The sequence below is a fragment of the Pyxicephalus adspersus genome, chromosome 4, assembly GCF_032062135.1.
Source record: "Pyxicephalus adspersus chromosome 4, UCB_Pads_2.0, whole genome shotgun sequence".
In the NCBI taxonomy this organism is placed as follows: Eukaryota; Metazoa; Chordata; class Amphibia; order Anura; family Pyxicephalidae; genus Pyxicephalus; species Pyxicephalus adspersus.
In genome coordinates, this window is record NC_092861.1 from 92,243,656 (window position 1) to 92,269,871 (window position 26,216).

At 38.7% G+C, this 26,216-nt stretch overlaps 2 protein-coding genes across 9 annotated transcripts in view; one reads left to right on the forward strand and one right to left on the reverse strand.

Moving 5' to 3' along the window:
* SYTL3 (synaptotagmin like 3) overlaps positions 1–2,905 on the forward strand; it is a 31,027-nt gene extending 28,122 nt beyond the window's left edge. For 6 of the 7 annotated variants that reach the window (XM_072408999.1, XM_072408997.1, XM_072408996.1 and 3 more), the window contains 4 exons: positions 256–370; positions 452–557; positions 665–861; positions 2,167–2,905. In XM_072408999.1, the coding sequence (XP_072265100.1) occupies positions 256–370; positions 452–557; positions 665–861; positions 2,167–2,297 (549 nt within the window). In that variant the 3' untranslated portion in view covers positions 2,298–2,905. The remainder of the gene's footprint in view (positions 1–255; positions 371–451; positions 558–664; positions 862–2,166) is intronic. The other variant, XM_072409001.1, reaches the window with a different exon arrangement.
* A 9,054-nt stretch (positions 2,906–11,959) lies between these two features.
* Positions 11,960–26,216, reverse strand: part of EZR (ezrin) — a 47,249-nt gene continuing 32,992 nt past the window's right edge. For both annotated transcript variants that reach the window (XM_072409003.1, XM_072409004.1), the window contains exons 5-14: positions 23,911–24,185; positions 23,318–23,401; positions 22,975–23,121; positions 17,931–18,027; positions 16,029–16,192; positions 15,214–15,344; positions 14,405–14,565; positions 13,798–13,890; positions 13,156–13,398; positions 11,960–12,765 (exon numbers count right to left, since the gene is read on the reverse strand). In XM_072409003.1, coding sequence (XP_072265104.1) covers positions 12,601–12,765; positions 13,156–13,398; positions 13,798–13,890; positions 14,405–14,565; positions 15,214–15,344; positions 16,029–16,192; positions 17,931–18,027; positions 22,975–23,121; positions 23,318–23,401; positions 23,911–24,185 — 1,560 coding nt within the window. In that variant the 3' untranslated portion in view covers positions 11,960–12,600. The remainder of the gene's footprint in view (positions 12,766–13,155; positions 13,399–13,797; positions 13,891–14,404; positions 14,566–15,213; positions 15,345–16,028; positions 16,193–17,930; positions 18,028–22,974; positions 23,122–23,317; positions 23,402–23,910; positions 24,186–26,216) is intronic.

Below are 26,216 nucleotides of genomic sequence, written 5' to 3' on the forward strand. Positions count from 1 at the left end.
CATATGGCTGGATTAATATGCCTCCAACCACAAAGTGACGCTAAGATCCTATTATATTATAATGATTATGTTATTTATGATTTGTTGTTATTAATTCATTCACCCTAGCTAAGGTCTATTTACCAAGTGATTAAGACTGCTACGAGGGCCATATTGAGGAAGCAAAGGAAGCAAAATAATAATAATTAGTGGTAGGAAGCCATTACGTACAATATAGTTCTTTTTAGTGAACATTTTGTCTTGTATTTTCTCTAGCCACAAAAACATGAAGATAGCCCAATACAATATCATGGAGAGCTTCGTTTAAGAATCAGGTTGGAAATACCCCCGGTTCCTACAACATTCAAGTATGAGCACCAATCATCACATGGTATGTATGTGGGGGCCTAAGTGTGGATTTATTATCTAGTCTATGATATTTTGAGATATTGAGATGGTTTTCATGATGCAGGTATAGAAGGTAAACATTTGGGAATGATCCAGCTTCATCTCATTATAAAAAGTGCCACGAATTTGCCATTAAGACCAGATAAAACTTTAAGCCCATTTGTAAAAAGGTGAGCTGCCAGACATTGTAACATTGTATTACTGTTTTTTGTTTTTTTTTGACAAACCAAGATAATATATATATATATTTTGCCATTTTTCTTTATGCATATATAAGTTGTCTCGTCCTGCCAAACAAGCATGAGTTAAAGCAAAGGACCCCAGTTTTAAGAAAACAAACTTCTCCCGAGTGGAATCACACCATCATCTATACCATTATGAATCAAGACGATCTGAAGAGGTCCAGATTAGATCTCACTATTTGGGACCAGGGCCTAAATGAGCTGTTTTTGGGCGGGATCAGTATGAGCACAGGTAACAGAAATGACATACTAATATTTGTCAACATCTCACATTACATTGTGCCTCATCCATTATGCACTGAGTTGAGCTTTATGCCATAGTAATTTGATGATACAATGAGCCGATGGACTTCATTGCAGTGAACACAAAGCAATTTCTAAAGTGACTTTATGAATATTAAAAAAAATAAAAACTACGGTAACTAGAATTAAAAAAAAGAATAAATGTCAGGTCCGTTTAAAATTTTATAATAGTTCAGATAGTCAACAAACTTTAACAAATAAAAAGGTTTGTGCCCAGACTTTACCAGCTAAAGCATTTTAAATCATTCCAAGCCGCCAGTAAATGCCCTTTAAAAGAAGACCTTTCACCTCTGCAGTTGTAGGCACTAAGTAAAAAAAAACTTTAACGTTCACAACAGAGGCACTGAAATCTTAGGCCCCTCTCAGTCACACCCAAATGCAATACTCCTGTTCAGTTGAATGGGAGCGGATGGGGGTATGGTTGAACCTGCAGTAAATGCTTTGGTCATCCACAAGTCTGAGATAGCTGTTAGTTTTCTCTCTTACCAGAAGTGTGATATTTAAATGCTAACATGGGAATTTGAGTATTCCCATGCATGTTTATAAGGCTCTTAGTCTGGCAACATCACTGATGACCTAAAACCATTAATTTTTATTTTTACAAAAAGTATTTTAGGGAAATCTATGTGTAAACTCAAACCTACTTTCACAGACCTCAGAAAGGTCTCAAAAAATTACCTTAATGTATCCCAAAAAAATATATATATATATTTTCGCTGCATATGCTGTTGCTTGTATTTTTCATATTAATGAAATTCATATAACTAGTGCTTCAGGTTTTAGGCTTTAAAAATAAGTAACTTCAGTCTTTACAAAATATGATCATCAGAAATCTATTTAAGGGAGTTGTACCCCCCTACAAACATTTTGGTGATATAAAATTAATACAGAATTCTCCACGCACCTTCAAGTGGCCAGAACTGGTTTTTGGAAGTAGCAGAGAGATGTCATTAAAGAAATGACCAAAGAATGACACATTAGTGTTCAGTGATAAAAGAATGGCATTTGTAGTTTTAGGTACAGAGAACCATACCCTAAGGGCCCCTGTAATACCCCCTCACCATAATATTACCTCCCCTTTATGTAAAGTAAACATTTTTTGCACACTAAACTCTCCTTTACACTAAACACCAACCTCCTTGCATCAAAAGACTGACACGATTGGGTTTGGATGGAAAATCACAGTAACCCAATTTAAATGGACATTTTCTAATATTTTTTCTATCACCTACAGGTGATGAAGCCAGTGCACCAACTCACCATATATCTGCACAGTTATTATGGCAGCAACTTCTCAATGCACCCAACACTTGGGTAGAAGATTCTCTTGTGCTACATTCCAATAAGGGGTCCTTTTGTTTCTGAACTTCACATCTATAAATTATACTCCATACTGACATATCATCTCACTATTCCTCTGTTCCCCTTCTGTGTGGCTTAAATTTCCTCAATAAATACAGCTCAGCCAAATAAACTTTTTGTATTTATAGGAGTTAATGTGTTCTCTGTCAATTGTGTATAGTAGTCGCTATTGTTCCTTTAAATAATTGCCATCTTTTTCCTTTGCCAGCTATATGGTGTATAATCACAAGCAATGACCTTATACCTCAATAAAAAAAATACTATTAATCCAGCATATATGTGTGTAGGGGAACGTAGTCGTTGCAACATCCCCTAATTAGGACATATCTATTCATACAGAAAAGAAAGGGACATTTTAGGTACAGAGACCCAAAAAAAAAAAAAAATCACAAAGATTAAACCAAAATTTTCCTTTATGATCATAACAACAACAACATGAATAAAAAACATATTACTCATATGACCCCATTGCTTGTACACCACCTCTCAGCCACAAACAGATATTGGTTTACAAAATAGAATTTTTTAGCTGAAACTGTTCGTTCTTTTGTGGAAATACTGTCTATATCTCTATTTAAAGTGGCACAATAAAACTTTCTTTTAAACAGTCATGTTTTAGTATTCTGTTATATGCTATACAACATTATTCTATGCTATACTGTCCCACCTCCCTTCTTTCCCTGTTCCAGTCATTTATCTTAATATTTTCTTGGAAAATAGAATGTACAGAAAAAGCATTGGCAGATCACGTAAAGTCAGTTTACACAGGTAGCTGCCATTACATAAACCTTTAATCTTACTTTACCTCTGTGAGAGGAAACAGAAATAACCCAGTTATCACATTATTAGACAGAAATATATATTTTATAGCACAATAGTGGCATTGAGCTTTTTTCTCCATACATACCCCAGTTTTTTTTTTTTTTTAGAATTTTGTAGTTGAAAGGCTCTTCACGGTTGTAGCTTTTCCCTTGACATGCTGCACACTTCCTTCACTATAACCCCTGATTCTCATTCCCTCTGGATAGTCTCAGGTACTAGTCCACCACCTGCCAATTTTGTCTGTTATCTGGTGTCTGATTATTCAGCAGCACATCAACTATAAGTTCATTTCCTGTGTTTTCTTGATAGCATTTAGCTCAATTTTTATTCATTAGAAAGTTGTGGATGAATTTGTATTTCGTTAATGTATTTGTTTCATTAACTTATTAGTTTTAGTATAACTTTGTACCCCATATAATGTTTTATGCACCTAAAAAAGGAGAATGCAAAAGACTTAATTGCTGTAAAGCGATTATTGACCCAATACTACTGTAAAAGAAAACCAGCATCCAGAGCCATTTATTTTAAAAGATTGCCATCAATATTAATGACAATTTGCTTTCTTAAATGCCCCCCTCTCTCACACACACATACATAAACTGGGGTTTTGTAGAAAAAATGTGGCTGAAAAAAAGTAAAAACAGTGGCTGCTTTTTGATGACATTTGCTATTGCCAGCATTGAGATATAGTAACCCTGTTGACATTATTGTAGCAAAGGCCAATGAACCTTTACTTTACTTCTATGCTCTGGTATTTACACAAACCAAACCAAAGTCAGAATTTTAAATCTCTTAATTTATTATTCTTATGTTAGTAATGCCTATATTCAGCCAACATCTACTTTTCCGGAAAGCAAAGAAACAAGCAATATTACCAGCTTCATTGAATTTGCAGTGCTACCTGGTAATTTAAGAGTTTTTTTAAGGCATTGAAAAATAAACAACACCTGATAATCCAACAAAGTGATTATATATAAATATACAATATGAATATATAAAGAAAACAGAGAAACAGAGTGCATTAGCCAAATACATTCACATACAAAGGTCTCTATTTATAAACGAGGGAATCAGACATTCCCTCAAACATTCTCTGGTGGGCATCCATTACTGCCATAGAAACATATGGACCTGGAAGATTCCCACTAAGGAATGTTTAAAGGAATGGCTGAATCACTTTTACTAAAAGAGCTAAAAACAATATTGATCTAATGGTAGAAAAGTCACCCACTACCGGTTCAGTCACATTTTGGGAGCATGGGCTTGGGAAGTCATTGGCTCATGTCAAATAATAAAACAAAAAATGATTCTTCCTTAAAGCAGAACTATATTCGGTTGGTGGTGAGCTTCTGCAATTATCGGAAAGTACGCACAGCAAATCAAATCTGGATTTGCACACCACATTCTGCACAAGACAGAACAATATACTCTAACCAGAGTCTACATTACAGGTATGGACAATTGGCAGGCAGATGACTTACGCTGTTAAATTTTGAATCCAGTAGAATGGTCCTTTCACTGAGAGGTTTTTCAATATCTCTTAGCCAGATAACCAACCCTTAATGTGGATGCCCTAGATCAGGGGTGCCCACACTTTTTTGGCTTGCAAGCTACTATTAAAATGACCAAGTCAAAATGATCTATCAATGAGCCTTCTCACGCACTGAAAGACATCCCCAGCATCCCTATAGACGTAGAGCAAGGCTGCTGGTAAACAGGGGTAAGGCAGGGCTCCGCGATCGACTTGCGTTGCCTTTACGATCGACCAGTAGATCGCGATTGACGTTTTGGACACCCCTGCCTAAATACCAAGCTGGACAAATTTAATACGGGGACTTAAGATCTGTAGTGGTGATGGATGCCTTGTTGGTTCCATGTAATAAATACCTAATCTGATTTACATGTACCTACCAGTGCAGCTCTTACAAAAACAATGTGAAAGATATTTCATTGAAGCCAATCTGGAGTTACAAAAGTCAAACATCATGACAGGCAGATCTAGTTCAATAACCCTTACCTGCATCCCGGCAACTACCCAGTCCTCTGCCCCAAGATCACCTTGTCCCTCAGTTTAAAGCTCAGTTTAAGACAACATGGTTGTTAATGCACAGTGGCCTTAAGGCCACATAGAAAATTATTGGAATCAGTAATTATCTACTCCACAGAAAATCTATTGTTACATATGAAAGACTTATTTCTGGTGGTGTGAGTAATTAGGTGTCAGTTCCAGTATCTTCTTACAGAAGTGTGTTGATGAAAATCTGCAGATCAGTATCATGAATGGTTAAGTATTAGGCTAAGCTGCACTGTTTCAGTGGGCCTAATTTATTAAAGCTATTCAAGGCCAGAGAAGATACTGTAATGCGCCTGGCCCTGGGCACACAAACCACAGCCAACTCTAAGAATCCTTTTGTCAAGTTTTATTGGTAGTCATAAAACAAGGCAAGGGTTAATCACAGATGATCAGTCCGATAAGCGTGGTACAGGAGGGTAAGGCAAAGGTGGGTCAGAAACAATCCGAGGTCAGGGCAGGAAGCAGACAAGAGTGGTTATAAACAATCCAAGGTCAGGGCAGGTGGAGTTTAGGCAGAATCAGGTAACAGACCAGGTCGCTATTGGTAATGACACAACAGGTTAATATAAACCAACACAGAGAACGCACCCAAGCACACTGTACTCACAGAGGCTTATAACGGGCAATGGTGTTCAGGACAGGTTCTCCCTAAATGGCCGGAGTGCCCAATGACCTTGCACCACCTGGAATTCAAACAATGTCCCGCCCCGCAGCAAGGCAGCCGAGTGCCACACCCCCGGGGGGTACAAGAGGCACGCGTGGTAGCGCGCGCACCTCTTCCCACAGCACTCCTGGGACGTGCCCTACTTTGCACAACCACAGGAGTGCTGAGAACAAGACGTTCTCTGTTCACGTGCGGATTCATCATAGGGATGCTGGGGATGCCGATTGGCCGAACAGTAGTTCGTCTAGAACGGATCCCTCCGCCTGCAGGGAGAGACACACTGCGAGCAGGGCAACAGCCTCGGACATGCTGCCTGCTGCAGTGGCGTCTCCCTCTGCGGCTGTGATCCCCAGGGACGCCGCTGGCTAGCTGGACAGGTAAGTTCCTTACACTACCCCCCCTTCAGGGGCCTCAGGACCCTCATGTCATGGTTTCTCCGGGTAATCCCGGTGAAACTCAGACACAAGTTCTTCCGCATGTACGCAGTAGGCCGGCACCCAGCATCTCTCCTGTGGTCCAAAACCTTTCCAATCAATGAGATATTGCAGAGTGTTACGTACCTTACGAGAGTCCAGGATCCTCTCAACTTCATATTCGGGTGCTCCTTGCACCTCAACTGGCAGAGGGGGATCTGAAAGAGGAGCAGCGTTGGCAGCAGATTTTAATAAAGAGACATGGAAGGTGTCTACCCCCCTCAAGGAACTAGGAAGCTTGACTCTATCACTCTATTAATCTTTTCCGATATTGGGAATGGGCCGATAAATTTGGGTCCTAGCTTGGCTGAGGGTTGGCTGAGGGGAATATTGCGGGTGGAAACCCAAACCAGGTCACCCGGTTGGAACTGGGGCTCAGGGGATCTATGGCGATCTGCAAACCTCTTCTGCTGGGCTACTGCCTCTCTAAGATTTGGACCTGGTTCCAAACAGATCGGGAATGTTCTACCCAATCGTTAAGGATAGGAAGATTAGAGAGTGGACCTGACAGAGAGGACACTTTGGGACTTCGACCCCTGACACACATAAACGGAGAGATCCTGGTGGAGGAGTGCTCTGCGTTGTTATATGCCACCTCCGCAAAGGGGAGATAGTCAGCCCATCTCTCCTGGCAACCAGATACAAAGCTCCGGAGATATTGTTCCAATGATTGGTTGGTCCGTTCGGTCTGGCCATTTCTCTCGGGTCCTTGACGAAAAGGAGAGTTGATGCCCAGTTGGCCACAGAACTCCCTCCAGAACAGAGACACAAACTGAACCCCACAGTGAAACACAAATAAATCAGCCAATTCCTTGGCTGAGGGTAACTTGGGTAGTGGTATGAAATGGGCTTACTTACTGAAGCGATACATCACTACCCAGATCACCGTAAACCCTAATGACCCCGAAGGTCCGTGATGAAGTCCATGGATATGTGGGTCCATGGAGCAGCAGGAATGGGCAGAGGAAGCAGAGTGCCGGAGGGAGCATTACGGGAGGACTTACTCCGAGCACAAACTAGGCATGCACGAACATAGGATTCTACACCCACTGACATGTATGGCCACCAAACGTGTCTTTTTACTAAATCTAGGGATTTCTTAATTACTGAGTGGCCAGCAGTCTTAGAATCATGTAGCTGTTGGATAACCTTCAGGCGAAGATGGAGGGGAACATACACAGCCACCCTTCAGGTTTTGCAGGGGGGTAGTCAGTCTGGTGGGGGGCTAAGAGGTTCATCAGATTCTCTAATAACACTGGGGTCTGTATGGTTGACACCAAACATTGGGGCAAAATGGGGCTAGGGCACGGATCTGGAAGGGAAGCTACCTCTGGGAAACAATCGGACAAGGCATCAGCCTTTACGTTTTTTGAACCTGGCTTGTAGGTAATTTGGAAATTGAACCTCGTAAAAAAAAAGGCCCAACGGGTTTGCCAGGCGTTGGGACATTTAGCCCCTTTAATGTACTCCAGGTTTCTATGGTCAGTATAGACGGTTATGGGATGTTCTGCCCTTTCCAGCCAATGCCTCCATTCCTCAAAAGCCCTTTTTACTGCCAGAAGCTCCTGGTTGCCCACGTCATAATTGCTCTCTGCTTCAGAGAACTTACGGGAGAAGAAGGCACAGGGGTGCAGTCTCTCCATCTCTCCAGAGTACTGGGAGAGGACTGCTCCCCCGCCAATCTCTGAAGCATCCACTTCTATATTAAATAGACACTGGATGCACCAATATGGGAACTGCAGAAAGCTCTTTTCACCTTGCCCTTGCACCACCTGGCGCCATTTGATTGGAGGATAACTGAATCTTCTGCGGCTAGGCACTAACTATGTCCCGCCCCACGGCGAGGCAGCGGAGTACCACGCCCTCAGGGGGTACAGGAGGCACGCGTGGTAGCGCGTGCACCTCTTTGCACAGCACCCCTGGGACGTGCCCTATTTTGCACATTCACAGGAGTGCTGAGAACAAGTTGTTCTCTGTTCACGTCCATAGGGATCCTGGGGATGCTGCCTGGCCGAACAGTAGTTCGGCTACAATGGATCCCTCCGCCTGCAGGGAGAGACACACTGCGAGCAGGGCAGAAGCCTCAGCCATGCTGCCTGCTGCCGCGGCGTCTCCCTCTGCGGCTGTGGTTCCCAGGGAAGCTGCGGGCTCGCTGGACAGGTAAGTTCCTTACAGACACACTTTCATCAGTGAAGCTGGGTAGGAAATGCTTTCAACCCTGGACCAGATCTATTGCAAATTTGCTGGATCACCAAGGTTCACCGATGAAGGTGTATCTTCTACTGCCTGTAAAAAGGAGATAAAATGTGCAAAACTTCAAAATGAAATACAGATTGCAAAGGAAAGTAAGGCAAACCCTAGCATATTTTTTTTAAATATATTATAAGCAAAAAGATCAGATCTGAGCATGTAGGCCCCTTTAGGATATCCCTGGTTGGTAACTGGGGAAAACGAAAAGGCACGATTTACTAAACACTTTTTTTTTAGCCCAATGTACGCAAAGGAAAATGGCAGAGTTAAAGTCCAAATTCATAATAGCAATGTTACTGCCTTAAATTAGTCACAATGGCTCAAAATTGATATGATTGAGAAACAGCAAAAAAGATTTACAAAGCACCGGGACCCGATGGATTACATCCCCTGTGTCCTCAAGGAGCTGAGCTCTGTTATTTCAAAGTCATTATTTCTAATTTTTAGAGACTCTTTAATCACTGTCATGGTACCAATGGATTGGCACGAGGCAAATGTGGTTCCTATCTTCAAAAAGGGAGCAAAGTCCTTACCAGGTAACTACAGACTGGTTAGTTTAACATCTATAGTTGGAAAGGTCCTAGAGAGTTTGATAAAGAACCACATAGAGGAGTTTCTGCTAGAAAATAATATTGTGAGTCAGCATGGCTTCAAGAAAGACCGAAGTTGTCAAACAAATTTACTTTTTATGAGGAAGTAAGTAAACAGGTAGACAGTGGAGTAGCAGTTGCTACTTGAACTTTGCTAAAGCATTTGACACTGTACTTCACAGTTGGGGTCAAGTTAGGGTCAATAGGTTTAGAAAAGTCAATCTGTAAATGGATAGAGAACTGGCTTAAAGACCGCATCCAGAGAGCTGTAATTAATGATTCATACTCTGAATGGTCTAAGGTTATTAGTGGTGTACCCCAGGGTTCAGTGTTGGGACATTTACTGTTTAACATCTTTATAAACAATATAGAGTTTGGGATTAAATGTCCCATTTCTGTGTTTGCACATGACACCAAACTATGTCATGGAAATAAGTCCATACAGGATGTCTATAATCTACAAGCATTTGGGGGAGTCAGAAATGGAAAAGGAACTGGGGGTTCTGGTAGATCATGGACTTGATAACAGCATGCAATGCCAAGCTACAATATCTGAAGCTGGTAAAGTACTTTCTTGTATTAAAAAAGGAATAGACTGCAGAGATGGAGAAATAATCCTGCCCCTGTACAAAACATTGGTCAGACCACATCTGGAATATGCAGTCCAGTTTTGGGCACCAGTTCACAAAAAGGACATTGTGGAATTGGAGAGTGCAGAGAAGGGCAACTAAATTAATAAAAGGAATGGAAGAGTTCAGCTTTGGATAAGGAAGGGATTCTTCACTGTAAGGTTTGTGAAAATGTAGAATCGGCTTGCTCAGGAAGTAGTTTTAGCAACTACTATAGATAGCTATAAGATTTCTAGAAGCACATATTTTAACTGGGTATTAAGGCTTTAAAGTAAAGTTAACAGAGACTGTTGATCCAGGGAAAATCCGATTGCCTCATGGAATCAGGAATTTTGCCATGTTGAAGCAAATTGTACCAGGGTTTTTTTTGCCTTTCTCTGGACCAACTATGTCTTATAGGGTTTTATATCTGGGATATGTTTATTTCCCTAGTGGTTGAACTTGATGGACTTACTGAATGTCTTTTTCAACCTAACCTACTATGTAACTATGAAGCCTTGGAAAGCTTTATTAAATCAGGCCTTTTGCTTTGGTGTGTCTTTCCCGAGCACATGTTTATTAATGGATGATCAAAGTTGCTCCCCTAAATTTGGTGGAGTGCATGCATTTGTGGGACCTTAATCTGGTATTGGAAATTTTCAGATGCCACTATTTCAGAAAATTGGAGAGTTGGCAGATTGTTCATGTAAGCCATCTTTTGTGATGTTGCAAAGTAGTGTTAGACCTAAACTGTGTTTTACTAAATATGGTTTCCACATGAAGGAGGACATTGTTTGTCATTACCTTTGTTTAGCCCCTAAAGAGATTGTATTGCACACCTTACATGTAGTCATAGCTTTTGGGATCTACCTACAAGCCAGTTCTTCTTGAGATAAGACACATTCTTTATTCATTGTGAATGGCCCTCCTTAAGGTTAAATAGCAGACAATCTCTCAGGCATCGGCCAATAAATGAAAGCAGCCATTTTATTATTATTATTATTACACATCATATTACGCAACGCTGTACAAAGTCCATAGTCGTGTCACCCAATCAATGTTTATTCTATTTCATTAGATTTACACCATCAGACCTCACTTTCACAGGCATGTAAGGACTATATGTACCTTACATTTTGCAAAAGTGAACTTGTAGGGTATTACATTTTTTTATCAATATCTGAAAGACCTTTTTCCTAAAATGCAGGCAAGCAATTCAGTTGTTGAGCTCTAAATGAATGTAGTAGGATGGTCTTTCTATTCGTATTTAGTCTGTTCATGCAGACTTTAAGCTCAATACAGTTTAGGGGATCTGCATATCATTATTATGGTTTTTCAAACCAGCTTCTTCTGCCAAACATTTCTGTTGAATCTCCGCTATTATACATTGAGAACATTTGTTTTTTACCTGAGTCACTTTCGAGGAAATCATAAAAAAGATCTTTAATTTCTCCCTACTGCCTACTACTCATGTCTCACTGCTGGTGAGATTTCCCCTCACACTCTCTACCCTAAAATCTCATTCAAGGGGCCAAGCATTAAAGCAGAACTAAACTCTGCTATACTCACCTGTCTCCGTTCTGTCGTCGGGCTCCACCTTCTTCTCTTCATTCATGCAGTCTTTGGCAGGATCGTTCAGTCCTGACAAGTGCAGAGGATGCCGAGATCATCATATAAAATGTTCTTCAACAGGTCTCTAGGTCATCTTCAGAGCATCTGCCCCAAAAACCTGACATGTCAGTCATTCTGCTTCTTTTATATGTTTAGATTAGACGTCTAATACACAAACTTTGTCATACACAAATTATTCCTACAATGCATTTGTAAAATATAAGGACATATTCAGACTAGCAGAATTTGCAAGTGTTTTTAGTGGTTTTACCACTTATATCCGCTTGGATAAAAAAAAGGTTAACATCAAAATATTATTCTTTATCCATTTTTGTGCCATGCAGTTAGTGGTGGCACTTTCGCAGATGCAGCCACTGCTGCCCTAATATCCCAATAGTCTTATACCCAGAAAAGCCTAGTGGTACCTGTTACTATTCTCAGTGCCCAGCAGTTGCCAGTACGTGCCCAAGTAGTAGTAAACGTGGTAATATACAGCTAGTCTGAACATGAATTTACTATAATCACGACTCAACAAGGGACAAAGCAAATGTACCAAGATTCCTTAATAATAAATTCATTGACACTGCTTTACTTTATTTTTTAAAAGTTTTAACACTCAAAAATTTGATCTGGTTTATATATTAAGCATCAAGGCTAAATACATATTTTTTGTAAGCAGTGAAAAATTACAAAGGAAATATATGGCACAGTATTCACCCAAGAAATCTTTAATCAAAGGCATACACCAATGCGATTTACAGTGAAAAACAAAATAACAAAAAATGACCCTTCTGCATCAGTGTATACAATCTGGCGCCAACAGCTGACTATCTTATGGAAAAATAATAATTTGCTCCAAAGTAAAAGGACAAAAAGCCTTTTGGCACCACAATTTCAACCGTTAATTATTAAGCTTGATAAACATAATCTCTAATAAACTATTTACTTAAATAATTGCATGGTGCAAAAATGAGCTGCGGTCACTCGGGGCAACCGTAAAGCATTTTGGCCCCCGTTATAGAAAACTTCTTTCAGCTGCAATGCTTCCTGCATGTAGCTGTCTAAATTTCAAAAAAGTGGAGAATAAACAATATTTTCAAGCTGTTTTTCTGTATTTGTTGCCATTTAACGTCAACTATACATTATTATCATTCAAAGAGCCTTCCAAAGATTCTCGACGGAAATACAATGTGTTTTTTGACACGGGACGTCCATTACATAGCTTCAAACTCATCGATTCTCTGTTTTGTGTTGCCCTGTCGGATTTGCCGCAGTGTCTTGTACTTGTCACGGCCCACTCGCATGTTTTCTGTGTGTAAGATGTCATTGTGAGTTTTCTTGCTTTCATCCCGTGCTTGAGACAACTCACTTGTCAAAGCCTATGGAAGACAAAAAAAAAAATATTTAGCGCACAGGGAAAAAAATATTGTGAGGACTACCATGTATGGTGTTGCACTGAGTCAGAAAAAAAATGCTCTTTTTGTTCATTCTTGTCCATTGGCAGTCTTTTTAAAATGGCCTGTTTTTTAAAGTGCATAGCAAGAACTGTACAGATACAGCCCTAAACGTATACAGTAAGTTTATAACTTATATACAGTTGTTTTATGTTTCCAAAATATTGGTTCAATTAGGCTGGGTGTAGGAAGCAGCAACATAAACTGTCACAAAAGAGGACTAAATATATTACATTGTAACATTACCCCCCCCCCCCAACCATACTTACAGTAAAATATTATTCATAAGAAAAACTGTACATATTGTATTCTTACCATTAGTTGCTTCTGTACACGCTCATTTTTCTCTGCTTCAGTAATACGCGTCTCCTCTTTGCGGTCATCATGGAAATTGTCATATGTGAATTCTGCACTGTACTCCACTCCATCCTCTGGCAGGTGTTCATTCACATACTCTTTGACAGGCTCATAGACTGGTGGAGGTGGCAATGGAGGGACACTCATGACCATGTGTAGCTCTTCCTTAGTTCTTACCAGGTCATTTTGGGCTTCCCTTGCCTGGTTACCAAGAATAGAAAACATTAATTACATGCTGAGAAGATACCAAGTATAGCATGAAATATACACAGCAATCTGTACTCATCAATATAGTAATATGTTGGGGAGTTGCCAGGGTCTTTGCACTAATTAAAAAAAAAAAACATGCCAAGAACTATTGGGGCAGACATAGGGAGGTGTCACTGCACAAAGACAAATACTGTACTTTATAACTTTAGAAACAAGTAATTGTAACAAATATTGTTAAAATGTTTATGTGTGTGTTATAAATACCAAAACCTATCTTATCAGGTACCAACAATTCTTTACAGGAGACCAAATTAAAAATAAACATAAAAAGTATTAGAAGCTTATGTTGGAAATATTCATTAAGAATCAATGGTTAGTGTCAATACATACCCTCAGCTGCCATTCGCCCACCTCCTCTTCTTTGGCTCTCTTTGCTTCCTCCAGAAGGGTAATTCTATTTGTATACTCTGCAAGCTCTGAGGCCTATGGGAGAATACCAACAAGTGTGATTAACCAGAAATCTCTACGTTAGATCAGATACAGAAATTGTTTCATAACATGAATACATACTTTATAGATGAATTCCATTTTGCCTTTTTATCCCAATGTTTAAAGACATGTAAAATAGTTAACATAATCTGAAGGTCAGAATGTACTTTTTGGCCATATTTTTAGGATAATGAAGCCTTGAGTACTGCTATCATGTAGGGTCCCAGCACAATGGAAACACAGACACTTAGGGCCCAACTACACTACAGGTGTATACATATTTTGTGTATACGTTGTATTACTTTGTGGCAGCAAAGCCCCACAATGCTCTTTAGGTGGCAGCAAATTCTTACAATGCAAACTATTGTGTGTGTGTGGGGGGGTAGGTGGAGAACCCTTCTAAACAGAATAAAAATGAGTGAGCAGGAAGTTGTGTGCTTTCAGGTAGACCAAAAGCTGCAGGGAACAATGCGAAAAAACAAGAAACAAACAGCAAAAGGGGTCTCACCAGCTGCTCCTGGCTCTTCATTTGATCAACAGCTTGTCTCTCCAGCTCTTCTTTGGCACGGAGAGCAGAAATGCGTTCAGCTTCCAATCTTTCTGCTTCTAACTGGGCTCTTTGTCTCTCTTCCTCCAGCTCACGGGCTTTCTTGATCTGTTCAGATAATTCTGTTTTACAAAAGTACAGAAGATATAAGTAAGAATGTCTTCAATCTGTGCAATGTGTACCAACCAGAGAAGCACAAAAAAAAGTACTGTACCATTCTATAACATAGCACACTAAATTATGGTCCTATTTTACAAAGTATGCTACAGATAATTCATAGCATCAGGCACATACCAAGGATAAAAAAACAAACTTGTCAAGAAAAAATAGTGATTTAAAAAAAGGAGGAAAATGAGTCTGTAACAGATGTTAGCTGCTTTCTTCACTACAATCTGAATGATGAATGTTTGCAAAAATAACTCTTCCCTCGCCATAGAATGTTTCTATATTTACTAATAGCAGAGCTACTTTATTTAATGCTCTGCATACTATTCCTTGTATGTTCATATTAATATAGGTTACCTGCCATAAAATAAAAACAGGGAGGGAAAGGATTTAACATGCTTTAAATTTTGTTACTGCTGGTGGAAAGTGTCATTTATTAGAAAAAATACAAAACACAAGGCAACTCAAACCAGCAAACATTGATCCGATCATTGTAAAAAAAAAAAAATTAATAATATTACAATATGCAATATTATATTTTGTTTGATGACCCAAAGAAAACAGCATTCATAAAACAAAAAAAGAATGATAAATGAATACATTACCCCTCTCTGCTCTCTTAGTCTTCTCTTCATATTCATGCAACCTGAGCATAAGTTCCTCCTTTTCTCTTATCATCTGTTCCTTCTCTTTCTCGATTGCTTCCCTCTTTTTCTTCTCATTTTCCAGTTGTTGCCTGTGTAGAATACAATAACCAGGAGAAAAAAATCAGTAATAATTCTCCTACAGAAAAAAACTGCTTGTTTTATATAATTGGAAGGACACAATTGATACTACTACTTCAGATTTACCATAGTAAACCCTGGTTCATTTACAGACAATGCGCTGGTATTACTAATATTATTAGAAATTAAATGGTATAGCAAAAAAAAAAGTGTATTTCATTTTATTTGCTGACTTGCTTGTAATCCAACCATCTTTGCCATGTGCCCATGACAAAGGCACCACACAGCAGCAGGTATGTGAGACCTGTACCAATGACCAATACAGTCATATATGCCCACTCTGAAACTGTATCACTAACTAGAGACTGGAAATGTATTATTTAAAACTGTGCCTTTCATTAAGAATTTAACATTGCAAAAAGAAATAAGACTGAAGGTATAATAATGTAATTGCATCTCATCACTGATTTTGTCCTACATAGTATCATAACAATCTCAAGGAACGGTTCAAATATAACACCTAGCTCATCAATACTTACACTTGCCAGGTAAACCTTAAAAATACAATTTTAATAATTCTGAGGATTTTTACCCCTAAATCAACACAAGAATGGCCACTCAACCATATTAATACATAATTTATTTAAAATCATGATGCAATCATGCAATGGCCAATTAAGTGGCTCTTTTATTACCGTTCAAGCTGTTTCTGATTCTTTTCTTCCTTGGCCTGTGCTTTCATCTGTTGCACTTCAATGGTATCTGGCTTCCTACGACGCATGTACAGCTCATGATTACCCATACACAACTGCAAGATCCTCTTATTGATCCTCAGACGTGGAGCATAGAAGACAAAGTCCTATGTAAACAGGGATATCAGTAAATGAATTCATTACCGAACTTATATACAGAACAATATATGAAAGAACAATCAATAAATCTCAAATGAAGCAAAAGCTGTCTGTGTCCCTGTTAAGTGTGATAGGGATCATTTATATATATTTATATATTTCCCTGCCCATGTGCACCATTTACTTTTTAATAGCTCCAAACAGATGAAACTAGGTGCAGCCTTTTGGTGTGTTGCTGTAACTTTATAGAGGAACAGTCTGTCTCCTACTGTGTGTTTGTGCATCACTATTTAGGTATATATATATATATATATCAGATAGTTTAAAGTTAGGGACACATCACAGATACAGTTTAAACTGGCTAAATAATATTACACAGGGCTGTACAAAGTCCATAATCATCTCCCTCAAAGGGTCACAAACTAATGTCCCTACCATGGTCAAATGTCATTTACACATGGAGGGAAGCTAATTAACCTCACCATGTTTTTGGAATGTAGAGGAAACCCACGGAGCCACAAGGAGAACCTGCAAACTGCATGCAGAAAGTGTTCTAGCCGAGATTCAAACCTGGGACCTAGTGCTGCAAAAGCAAGAGTGCCACCTCTGAGCCACCCAATGTTGCACAGTTATGTAATGTTCACTGTATTATTTGTCTGATTCTTGACCACTAAAAGAAAAGGGAGAATTTCCCCAATGTGGACTCGGTCAATAAAAAAAATTGAAAGTGATTCTAACCATTTCTTACTGTATGTAAAAAAAAAAAAAACACTTTGCTGGAGTTAGGCTTTAAGGTCATAAAGAAGAGAAATTATCGTTCCAAATGTTCATTATGTGCCAAAATAAGCACAAGAATAAGCCACCTGGCATCTTACAACTCTAGGAGTGCAAGCTCATATGAATAATAAAGAAGAATGTAGCACTACCCACACTTTATTTTGTGACAAAGTTTGTACTGCAGACAGCCCAATGTTGACTATGATGCAGGCAAAACTGTGTTACCCTGACTATGATGTAGTTTATACTCTCCAAACCAGTGGTGCCCAACCTTTAGGAGCCTGCGGACCAATAATCTCACAGACTGCGCATGCGCGAGGAGCCGTGTGTCACTCAAAGGGGAAGAACCTTCGCCCCAGAGTGTTGTCATTATGCCAGAACCCACCCACTCTGATAGGATATCAGAACCAGCCCACCTCCCTGAGCCTGCGATGTCTCCTGGTCCACAGCTCTGGCCGGTGCGCCCCCCCCCAAGTGGGGTCCTTCTTTCAACCCCACTGGGGTGTGCACTGGCTAGAGCCGCGGCCCACTATGGGCCGGGGACCGGGGTTTGGGGACCTCTGCTCCAAACCACACACAATGTACGGGAAGTGACAGCGGCAGTGCCAATCCATACTCTGTGCTGGTTGTACAGAAATTCTGAACTATCTCTAACAAAAAGTAAAATATATATAAAGTCCAAACTGCCATATTTTGTACATTATACAGTATGTTTCCTGTTGCACACTTACCAGAAATGATTCAGTACTTTGACCTATGAATTACACCATGATTAATGAATGAGAACACTCTTGTTAACAACTGGATATTAAACAGCACCAGTCCATTTATAGGGAACACAATAAATCATTAATAGCATTACCGCTTTATAAGCCAAGATAGCTAACCATTGCATTAAAGCAAATGAAGTTAAGGTGCATCATAACTAATAATATTATTATGTTTAAAATCATAAAGATGTGCACTTACTGGAGCTTTCTTGTCAATTGGTTTAATAATAAACTTCTTATCATTGAAAGAGATATTTCTAATTTCACTCCATGGAAATCCAATCTTTGGAGTCAGCCTTAGAGAAAAAGAAGTACAGTTGTATAAATATATTATAATGATAACAAAATTATTGGTGTATAGCTGTGTAAAATTATTAATTCTTCATCATGTATGTTTAAGAACTCTGGTGATAATGACCACAGACTACCAAGGCACTGTAGAATATGACAGGAATAAAGTAATTGTTTAAAGAAAAGGGGAAGGAAGTATGTTAGTTGGCATCTGACCAAAATATTCCTTTTTTTCTTGATGCTGTAGCAATATATAATTTTTAAATCTAGTGTTTGGTACCGTTGTCCACCAATGTCATTCAGTGATCTGTTGTGCCAGAACACTAAATGACTCACATAAATGACCACTGTTCTTTTTAATATTTCTAATCAACATGATGCAGAGAGATGCCTCCCATTTGTACTCCCCTTACCCTTTCTATAGAGAGAACAGTGTTCTCTATACAGCACTTGTTAGTTCTACCTTCACTGAAAATATTAATTGAAGATTATTTGCTTTGACAATTACTGAGTGTGTGTTCTGAGCTTTAGGAAAAAACAGTCCCTAACACTATAGAACTCCCACCAACACACCAAAGACCCTCCCAATTCTAGTTTTGTCTGGAAGGACTGGAAAAAAGCTGTAATAGTTATTCCTTACAGCACTGCAGCCTGTAAGAGGATTGACATACATATCTTACCCTATTCTTATTAATTTAAAGTTTTCACAAATTCCTATTCCAATAAACCATGCATTGCAGGGGTGGGGGCACTGAAAATAAGCTTTTACAGCTGCTAGGTGCTGGGCTTTAATAACTTGCAAGCATTGCCTTACTTCCTAAACCCTAAAGTGTCACTTTGATTCTTAACCTGGGTGTGTGTAATAGGCTCCATGGTGAATGTATGTCTTACAAGTCTGTTTTCAGTTTGCAGCCCCCTCCCCACTAGTTTAATGGGATTATGTCCAAGAGCCAGCCTGCACAGGTTTTTGTGTTTTAATTCTGCAGGGCATTTGTGAAGCATTTTAAATGATTTGGAATCAGTTTTTATTGTATCTTGGCAGAAAAATATTGCATTTTAATTTTTTTTAAAAAGTATTTTTTTTCTTAGAGCAGAACATTATTCCAAAACTAAAGAATTGCTAGAATAAAATTATCTTTTGCCAGAAGAGACAATTTTTCAGTTAGTTTATTAAAGTAGTTTATGTAAAGTACCTGCGGTGTATAAACAGTACAGTGTACACTCCACTTCATTCCTGACAACTATACGATGCCAGGTATAACCCTGGGTTGCAGGATGATGTAACTTCTACAAGCATGAGCTACATGATCCATTATTGCCTAATGTCAGGGCTCAAAAGTACTGGATGAACATGTTAGCAGTGTTGACAGAGACATCTGTATATGCAGTTTAATATAATCCTATGATTATGCGTCAATTACAATCTCTTCTGTGATGTGTGTTCTAAAAAAAAACCAGTTTGTAAATGCCTATCTTCTCAAGTATTCTCCGGGGCAGCTATTTTTGTTTATTACAATGTAAACGGAGGTGATAGCATGTGGCCTAGGATCGCTCTACTAATTGGATAGCTTTGCTATTGACCTGTGTTTTCTAATCCACTTTTGGCCGCCTAATCACACAAGCCAACATGAAAACACTTCCTATGTGCATCATTTTGCTGTTTGGATAAACACATAATTTGATTTGACTCTTTTAAAATTTGCAGAGATAACTCATTTGCACTGATACAGCCTCTGAATCGAAATGGTTTCTTATTAGGTTTTAAATATAATTAAATGACTATGCACTGAATGTGTGAAACATCTTAGCTGCAGATCAGCAATAAATAAAATTTTGGAATAGAACATCTGGTTGCAGAGATAACTCATTTGCACTGATACAGCCTCTGAATCGAAATGGTTTCTTATTAGGTTTTAAATATAATTAAATGACTATGCACTGAATGTGTGAAACATCTTAGCTGCAGATCAGCAATAAATAAAATTTTGGAATAGAACATCTGGTGAACTATAAGTCCCGGTATGTTCTGACAAGAACCCAGCCTTACAGCTCCACAATGGCTGACATGCAGATCCCGATCATTTATAACGGAGGCATTATAACAGAATTATTTACTCCGTTTCTCTACATACAAAGTACATAATAGAGTGTCTGATATCACAGTGAATTAAATAGCTTCTGAACAGCTAGTTATGTCTCTAATCATATTTGGCTTACAGGTGAAACTGGGACAGTGGCCAGTAATGTACTTGGCAACAAGTGTGGAGAAAGTCACAACAGAGATTAAGCTTTCCTGAAAACCCTCATGGTGCCAAGTTATTATGTGTTAGAGACCTGCAATTACGTGATACCTAAAATACATACTGGAAAGTTGCACTGATTAGACTCCTGCAGCTTTCTGAAACCAGCGCTGTATACTCATAGGGCAAATGTTAGATCACAAATTCCAAGAATTCAGGTGTTTGACCTATCCACTTACAAGAAGTAGAAAATCACATGCTGCACACACAAGGTAACTTTGTAGAGTTAGCTGGTATTGGGTGTTCTGCACAGGAAAACTTTTTTTTCCTGTTCAGTCCTTTACTTTGTTGGATGTAGCAGCTTGAAAAACCTGTTTGAGTCTCCATGGTGACACTGTGGGGTTCCAGTACTTCAAGTAATGAAAAAGTACTGGCAGTTTCTGTTAGGTAACCTACAGACAGACACTCCTTGTTTCTCCACAGGGCGGAATCTACAAGGTTGGCAGCTTACAAAAGAGTGACTTCATGTACTCTACTTCTCCAGACAGGGCAAGATGGGGATAACCACACCCTGTGCCTTCCAGAGCTTGCTGGTATTCAAGCATTTTACTATGGAGGCATTCCCCCAACTACTCTGCTTTGCCATTCATTTTGCCAAAATTGCTTGACATTTAGGTCTCTGAATTCTCTCTAAAAATGTCAGAAGGTGTGGTTTCATATAATTCAATATTTGTACTATTTTGTACAGATTTTCTATAGCATTTAATGCACCCTTCACCCTGCAGTCTTGGAGTATGGATTTCTTTTTAATATTTGTACTATTTTCACAATAACTCCTAAACTCCTCCTAGATTGTAAGCTCTTCAGGGCAGGGTACTCTCCCTTCTTGTGTCACTGTCTGTATCTGTCTGTCATTTGCAACCCCTATTTAATGTACAGCACTGGATAATATGTTGTCACTATATAAATCCTGTTTAATAAAAATAACTCACTCCTTGTTAAACCTAAGTGTATACTCAGTGCTACTTAAAGTGAATGTAAGTGAAGCAACTGTAAAGCCCACCTATTTTAATCCAGAAGGGTTAGAACCTCTGATAAATTTTTACTGCAGCCTGTGTACCAGCTAATGAGAATTACCATTACTACTTATCCTGGTGACTATTGTCTTCAATGTGTAAACCTATTCTAGGGACAAAAGCCTAAGAGGAGGAGTTCCCCTATTTTGGAGATGTATATTCTACAACCTGCTGTGTGTCTCAGGGACAGGACAAAAGGTAAAAAGGGAATCTCCCTGACGGTAAGCAGACAGGAGTCTTAACTACTCAAACTGTCTCAGATTTCCACCATGTGATCCTCTAAGCACATAATGTTTGATTCCTAAATCAATACTCTCTGCTAACATTATTTTTTTACATTGAACATTTCCTTGTTTTACTGGTCCGTTCTTAGAATAAGTTGGCAATATGTAAATATGCCTATTTGATATGATGATATATGCCGAGGTAGGAATGGTAACTCAATGTGCCTACTGGTAAATCCTACCCTACCCAGGTACAAAGACTTTATGTAATCAGCTTCAGTGAGCATTTTTTAAAACACTTTAGGGTGAACTTCAGTGAAAATTAAAATTTATGCTGAAAAGCAGATACATTTTACTTGAGACTTGTTCCTGCTGGCTTCTGGTACCGGACAACTGGTATCCTGAAGCTGCTTATTTTTGCCATCTGGCTGAACATAAGCATTATGATCCCATCACGTACAATCAATACAACCAGCAGTCTTGCATTGAAAATGAGAGTGCAGAAGGTACCCACAGAAGGTCAAGAGAGCAGAGAATAATGCTATCTGCAGGGTGAGCAAGGTAAGGTAAAAGGTAAGTATACCTGCCTTCTCTGGTTCATATAAAGAAAAGCGGGGCTACACCCCAATGGTCAGTTTCTGCTTTGAGTTCAACATTGATAAAATGTGAGCAGATTTTCTATAGCATTTAATGCACCCTTCACCCTGCAGTCTTGGAGTATGGATTTCTTTTGAAAACCTAAAGCTTGATTGGTGTGTCACCAGAACTCTATTATTGACTTATGTTGATAAGTTCGTCAGTCTGTAGGACATTTTTCTCACGTTACGTGTTTTGTAATATTAAACTCTTAGGTCTTTCAGAAACAAGAATAGCGAAAATCAAATGACATTTTAGTAGCACATGGGGGGACTGCTTTTAATTATTAATATGACTTTTGAAAGGGCCTACCTATACATAACTGATAATAAATTCAAATCTAATGAGAATTGTTCAATACAATTGTAATGTGATTGGCAATACTAATGGTTTAATGGCAAAGAAAATACATTTTCTTTTAATTGATACTTTTTGGTTTATAGACTTTTTGCACTTGAACAATTTGTGTATATCTGGAACTACAAATACCAGTTAAAGTCTTAATTTTTTTTTAAAGTTCAGCAGGTAACACTACAAACTGTCAATGGATAAACAAGTATGCAAAATACTCTAAATTAATAGGTAAAGTAGTTACCAGCTTTTTATAAGCTTTGGAAATACCTGTAAACCCCTGGTGCAGCACTATACTGTAAAATAAAAGCATTTCATACTGTAAAGACTCCAAAAAGATTTGCATCAATTACTATTTAACATTCTCATATGAACTGGCCAGCCTTTAAGTGGTCAAACATTGCAGTGCACTTCTGATTACTTACTTGTCATCGTGTTCATAAATATTCAGTCCAAGTGAATCAACTCCCAGCCAGAGGTCTGTACCCTTTTTATTCTTAATTTCAAAGTAGTTGATGCCATACATTTCTAAGTCCTGGGCGATCTTCAGGTATTCCAGCATTGCATCCTCTCTATACATTAGAAAGAGTAGAAAATCAGTAGATGCCACTTTTCAGATTTTTTTTTATATATAGTAACAAAGAGACACTTCGTTCTGGTACATACTAAGACAAATCAGTGTAAATCTGTGATAATTGTGTACTTTTTTATGTGGAAGAAGAATAACAGACATTGCAGCTAATATACAAACTACAAAACCAAACTCACTTGAGCATTCCACGGTGCTCCGAGTGCCACACTTCAATCCTCTCCTCCCACTGATCTCTGGAAAGCTTGTGCTGGTCCAACACTCTAAAATACATGATACATGGTTATTGAGACTTGTTTTAATTAACAGTGCACCTATGATCTGTCTATGGACAGGCTTCTACTTCCTTACTACAAACATAAAGTGAAACCCTAGCTTAATGCTCCCATTCTCATTTCAAATACCCCAATAAAACCCCCTACATCTTTTTTATCAGTAAAGAAAAAAAGCTGGGTGGGTTCAGGATGTTACAGAGATTGGTGTCACATAATGACTTAATGGGTGGTAACATGGCCGCCTAGAAGTAGGATAAATGGCACAGCAGATCATTCAACCCCAGAAGAGTGGCTTAAAAAGTGAAAAATGTATATAATGTCTATTTATACACATATTTCCCAAATTTCTAAAAAATTACTATGAAAAATATTTTACTTGACCAACAGCAGCGTCAACCTTTCTGTTTTAGTTTAGAATGTAAACTTTATAACCGAATTAATATTAACTTAATGTTTTTATTTATTTTTTATTTATTTTTTTGCATATGTTTGCTTACCTTTGTGGCAAAAGTCGTTCTGAGCTCAGATATCCAGATTTGTGGATCTCTTTGTTGTAGTCTCCAAATTTGGCTTGAACAGCATATGAACCAAGAAGGACAGCTGTTTCAGGGGGGCAGTACACTTCATCACTCAATATACCTTCTTTCACTTGCAGGAAGTACAATTTCTGAGTAATCTCCTGGATCAGTTCCTCAGACACATCCTCAGGGAAGAACTTGGCACGGAATTTGAACTGAAGTGGGGTCTCTTTTCTGACTTCCTGTGCTGAAACCTATACACATCAGGCATACAAACAAAAAAAAAGTCAATATCTTTATATCGTGAAGAAATTTTAAAGAGAAACTGTAATAGTTTTAGTCCAGATGGCATACACACTGTATTGCCTGCATTTTTATATACAAACTTTGTGGTACACTAGTAATAATAAAGTGGCTTTGGAGCAAACTAGGCTGGTATGTAAATTGCCTTATGTTGGTCAACATTTCAAGTTTCTAAGGAAGAATATTGGATGGCAATCTGCTGGTGCTAGGAATTTTCTGAGAGACTCCTGATTCTGGCACCCAGAAAGTCCCTGTAAAGACAAGTGAGTAGGCAGCTTTGCATGGCCTGTCTGTAAGCTGTAAAAAAGCCAGACTTGTTGCGAGTCCTGCAGCTGCTCCTAGAGGGTGATGCATTGGACCCACTCCCTGTCATCTATTACAGCCATAATACAAACCATAAGGCCTGTTATTGTTCTTTGATGATAGAAAAGACTGGTGCTGTGGTTCACAACATAAACAATGGGTGACTAAGTGAAATTTTAAATTGTTCATCAGTCTGCACTTTTCGCTGAACTCTCAGGGAAAAGACATGTGTGGGCTCATTACTGGTCCTCTTTTGGACGTGCTAGATGTCTGGTTAGCCTAAAAGCCTCTTACAACTTACCTAGCAAAAGGATGCAGCATGATTAGGTCAATGTATAGTTAGAATCATCTAATCTGTACATTTTCACTGGGTCAGAAAAACCAAAGCACCAACATGACAGTCAGACAACTAGCATTTACAACAAAGAGATGTCAGCAATGGCCTTGTTACTCTTTTTATTTCCTACACATTTCCTTTACATATATTAATACAATTAATTGTGTATGCTCCATGATGCTGCAAAACATACTAACTTTTATGCTGAAAATTAAAAAAAAAAAACTAAATACAAAATATGTAGATTTTTTTGTGATGACCATACAGAAATAAACGGGGATTGATGGTTCAATTTTGTTAATGTATAATTTGCTAACAGGCATCTTGCTTACAGGTTAGACATTAGATGTAAACATTAACAGCATGGCACTTTAAGCAGCAATTTTCCGAGCATAAGTAACTTCACTAACTAGTTAATTGTCCAAAACACAAATTCAGGTAGAATACACAGAAATGAATTTGTCACTATATACGATGATCTCTAATTCAATATTATTACCTAAAGCTGCAAATTGGGACTGAATGGCAAAACAACACAAATAACAAATTAGTACAAACAAATGGCATTCACAATGTGCCATACCGAAACCACAAACTCATTAACACATATTCATAAAACTGGACTGGATAACTGGTGTAGAACACCTGTTATCTGCCCGTCACTACAATACATAACCCAATCATATATGCTTCAGTTCCAAAATATTTTACTTCTCTCCTTTTTGTCTGGCAACACTAAAGAGCTGGGTTATCCCAAAATGAACATTTGGGTTTTCACTGTTCACTGTTTGTTCTATTATCAGTGTCCTATGATGGCAACGCACATAGGAAGCATTATTGACATGTGATGATGTGTTTATTATCGTGTTTCCAACACTTTTATTTATTCCTGGTAGGTGTGTGACATCTGGCATTTAAAAAGGTGTCATAGGTTTTGTCATTGTTTTCATCCTATGACAGGTCATCATCCTATTATAACAATTGTACAGAGTAAAATCACCAGATACAGTGTGTGACAAAGCATGGAGAAAATGTGTCACACTGACAGCCCTATTCAGCTATGGTGCCCTATAAATATAGCTGTAACACCTGGATTGTCAACAGGGTAAACAATCCATGTTCTTCACATTCCCAATAAACATTTCTGTGAACCTCAAAGGTGGCTTGGGCAGTGAATAGCCCCACTGTCAAGTTTTGATTGCCGTCTCCCCACTAGGAAGTTTTACCAATCTGTGTGTTCTGATGACCATTGTCACAAAAATAGAGGGACAATCTAAAACGTTATTACTGTCCCTAATACTGTTGGAGGGAAATCTTCCAGTGGGGATACCTAACCCTAAGG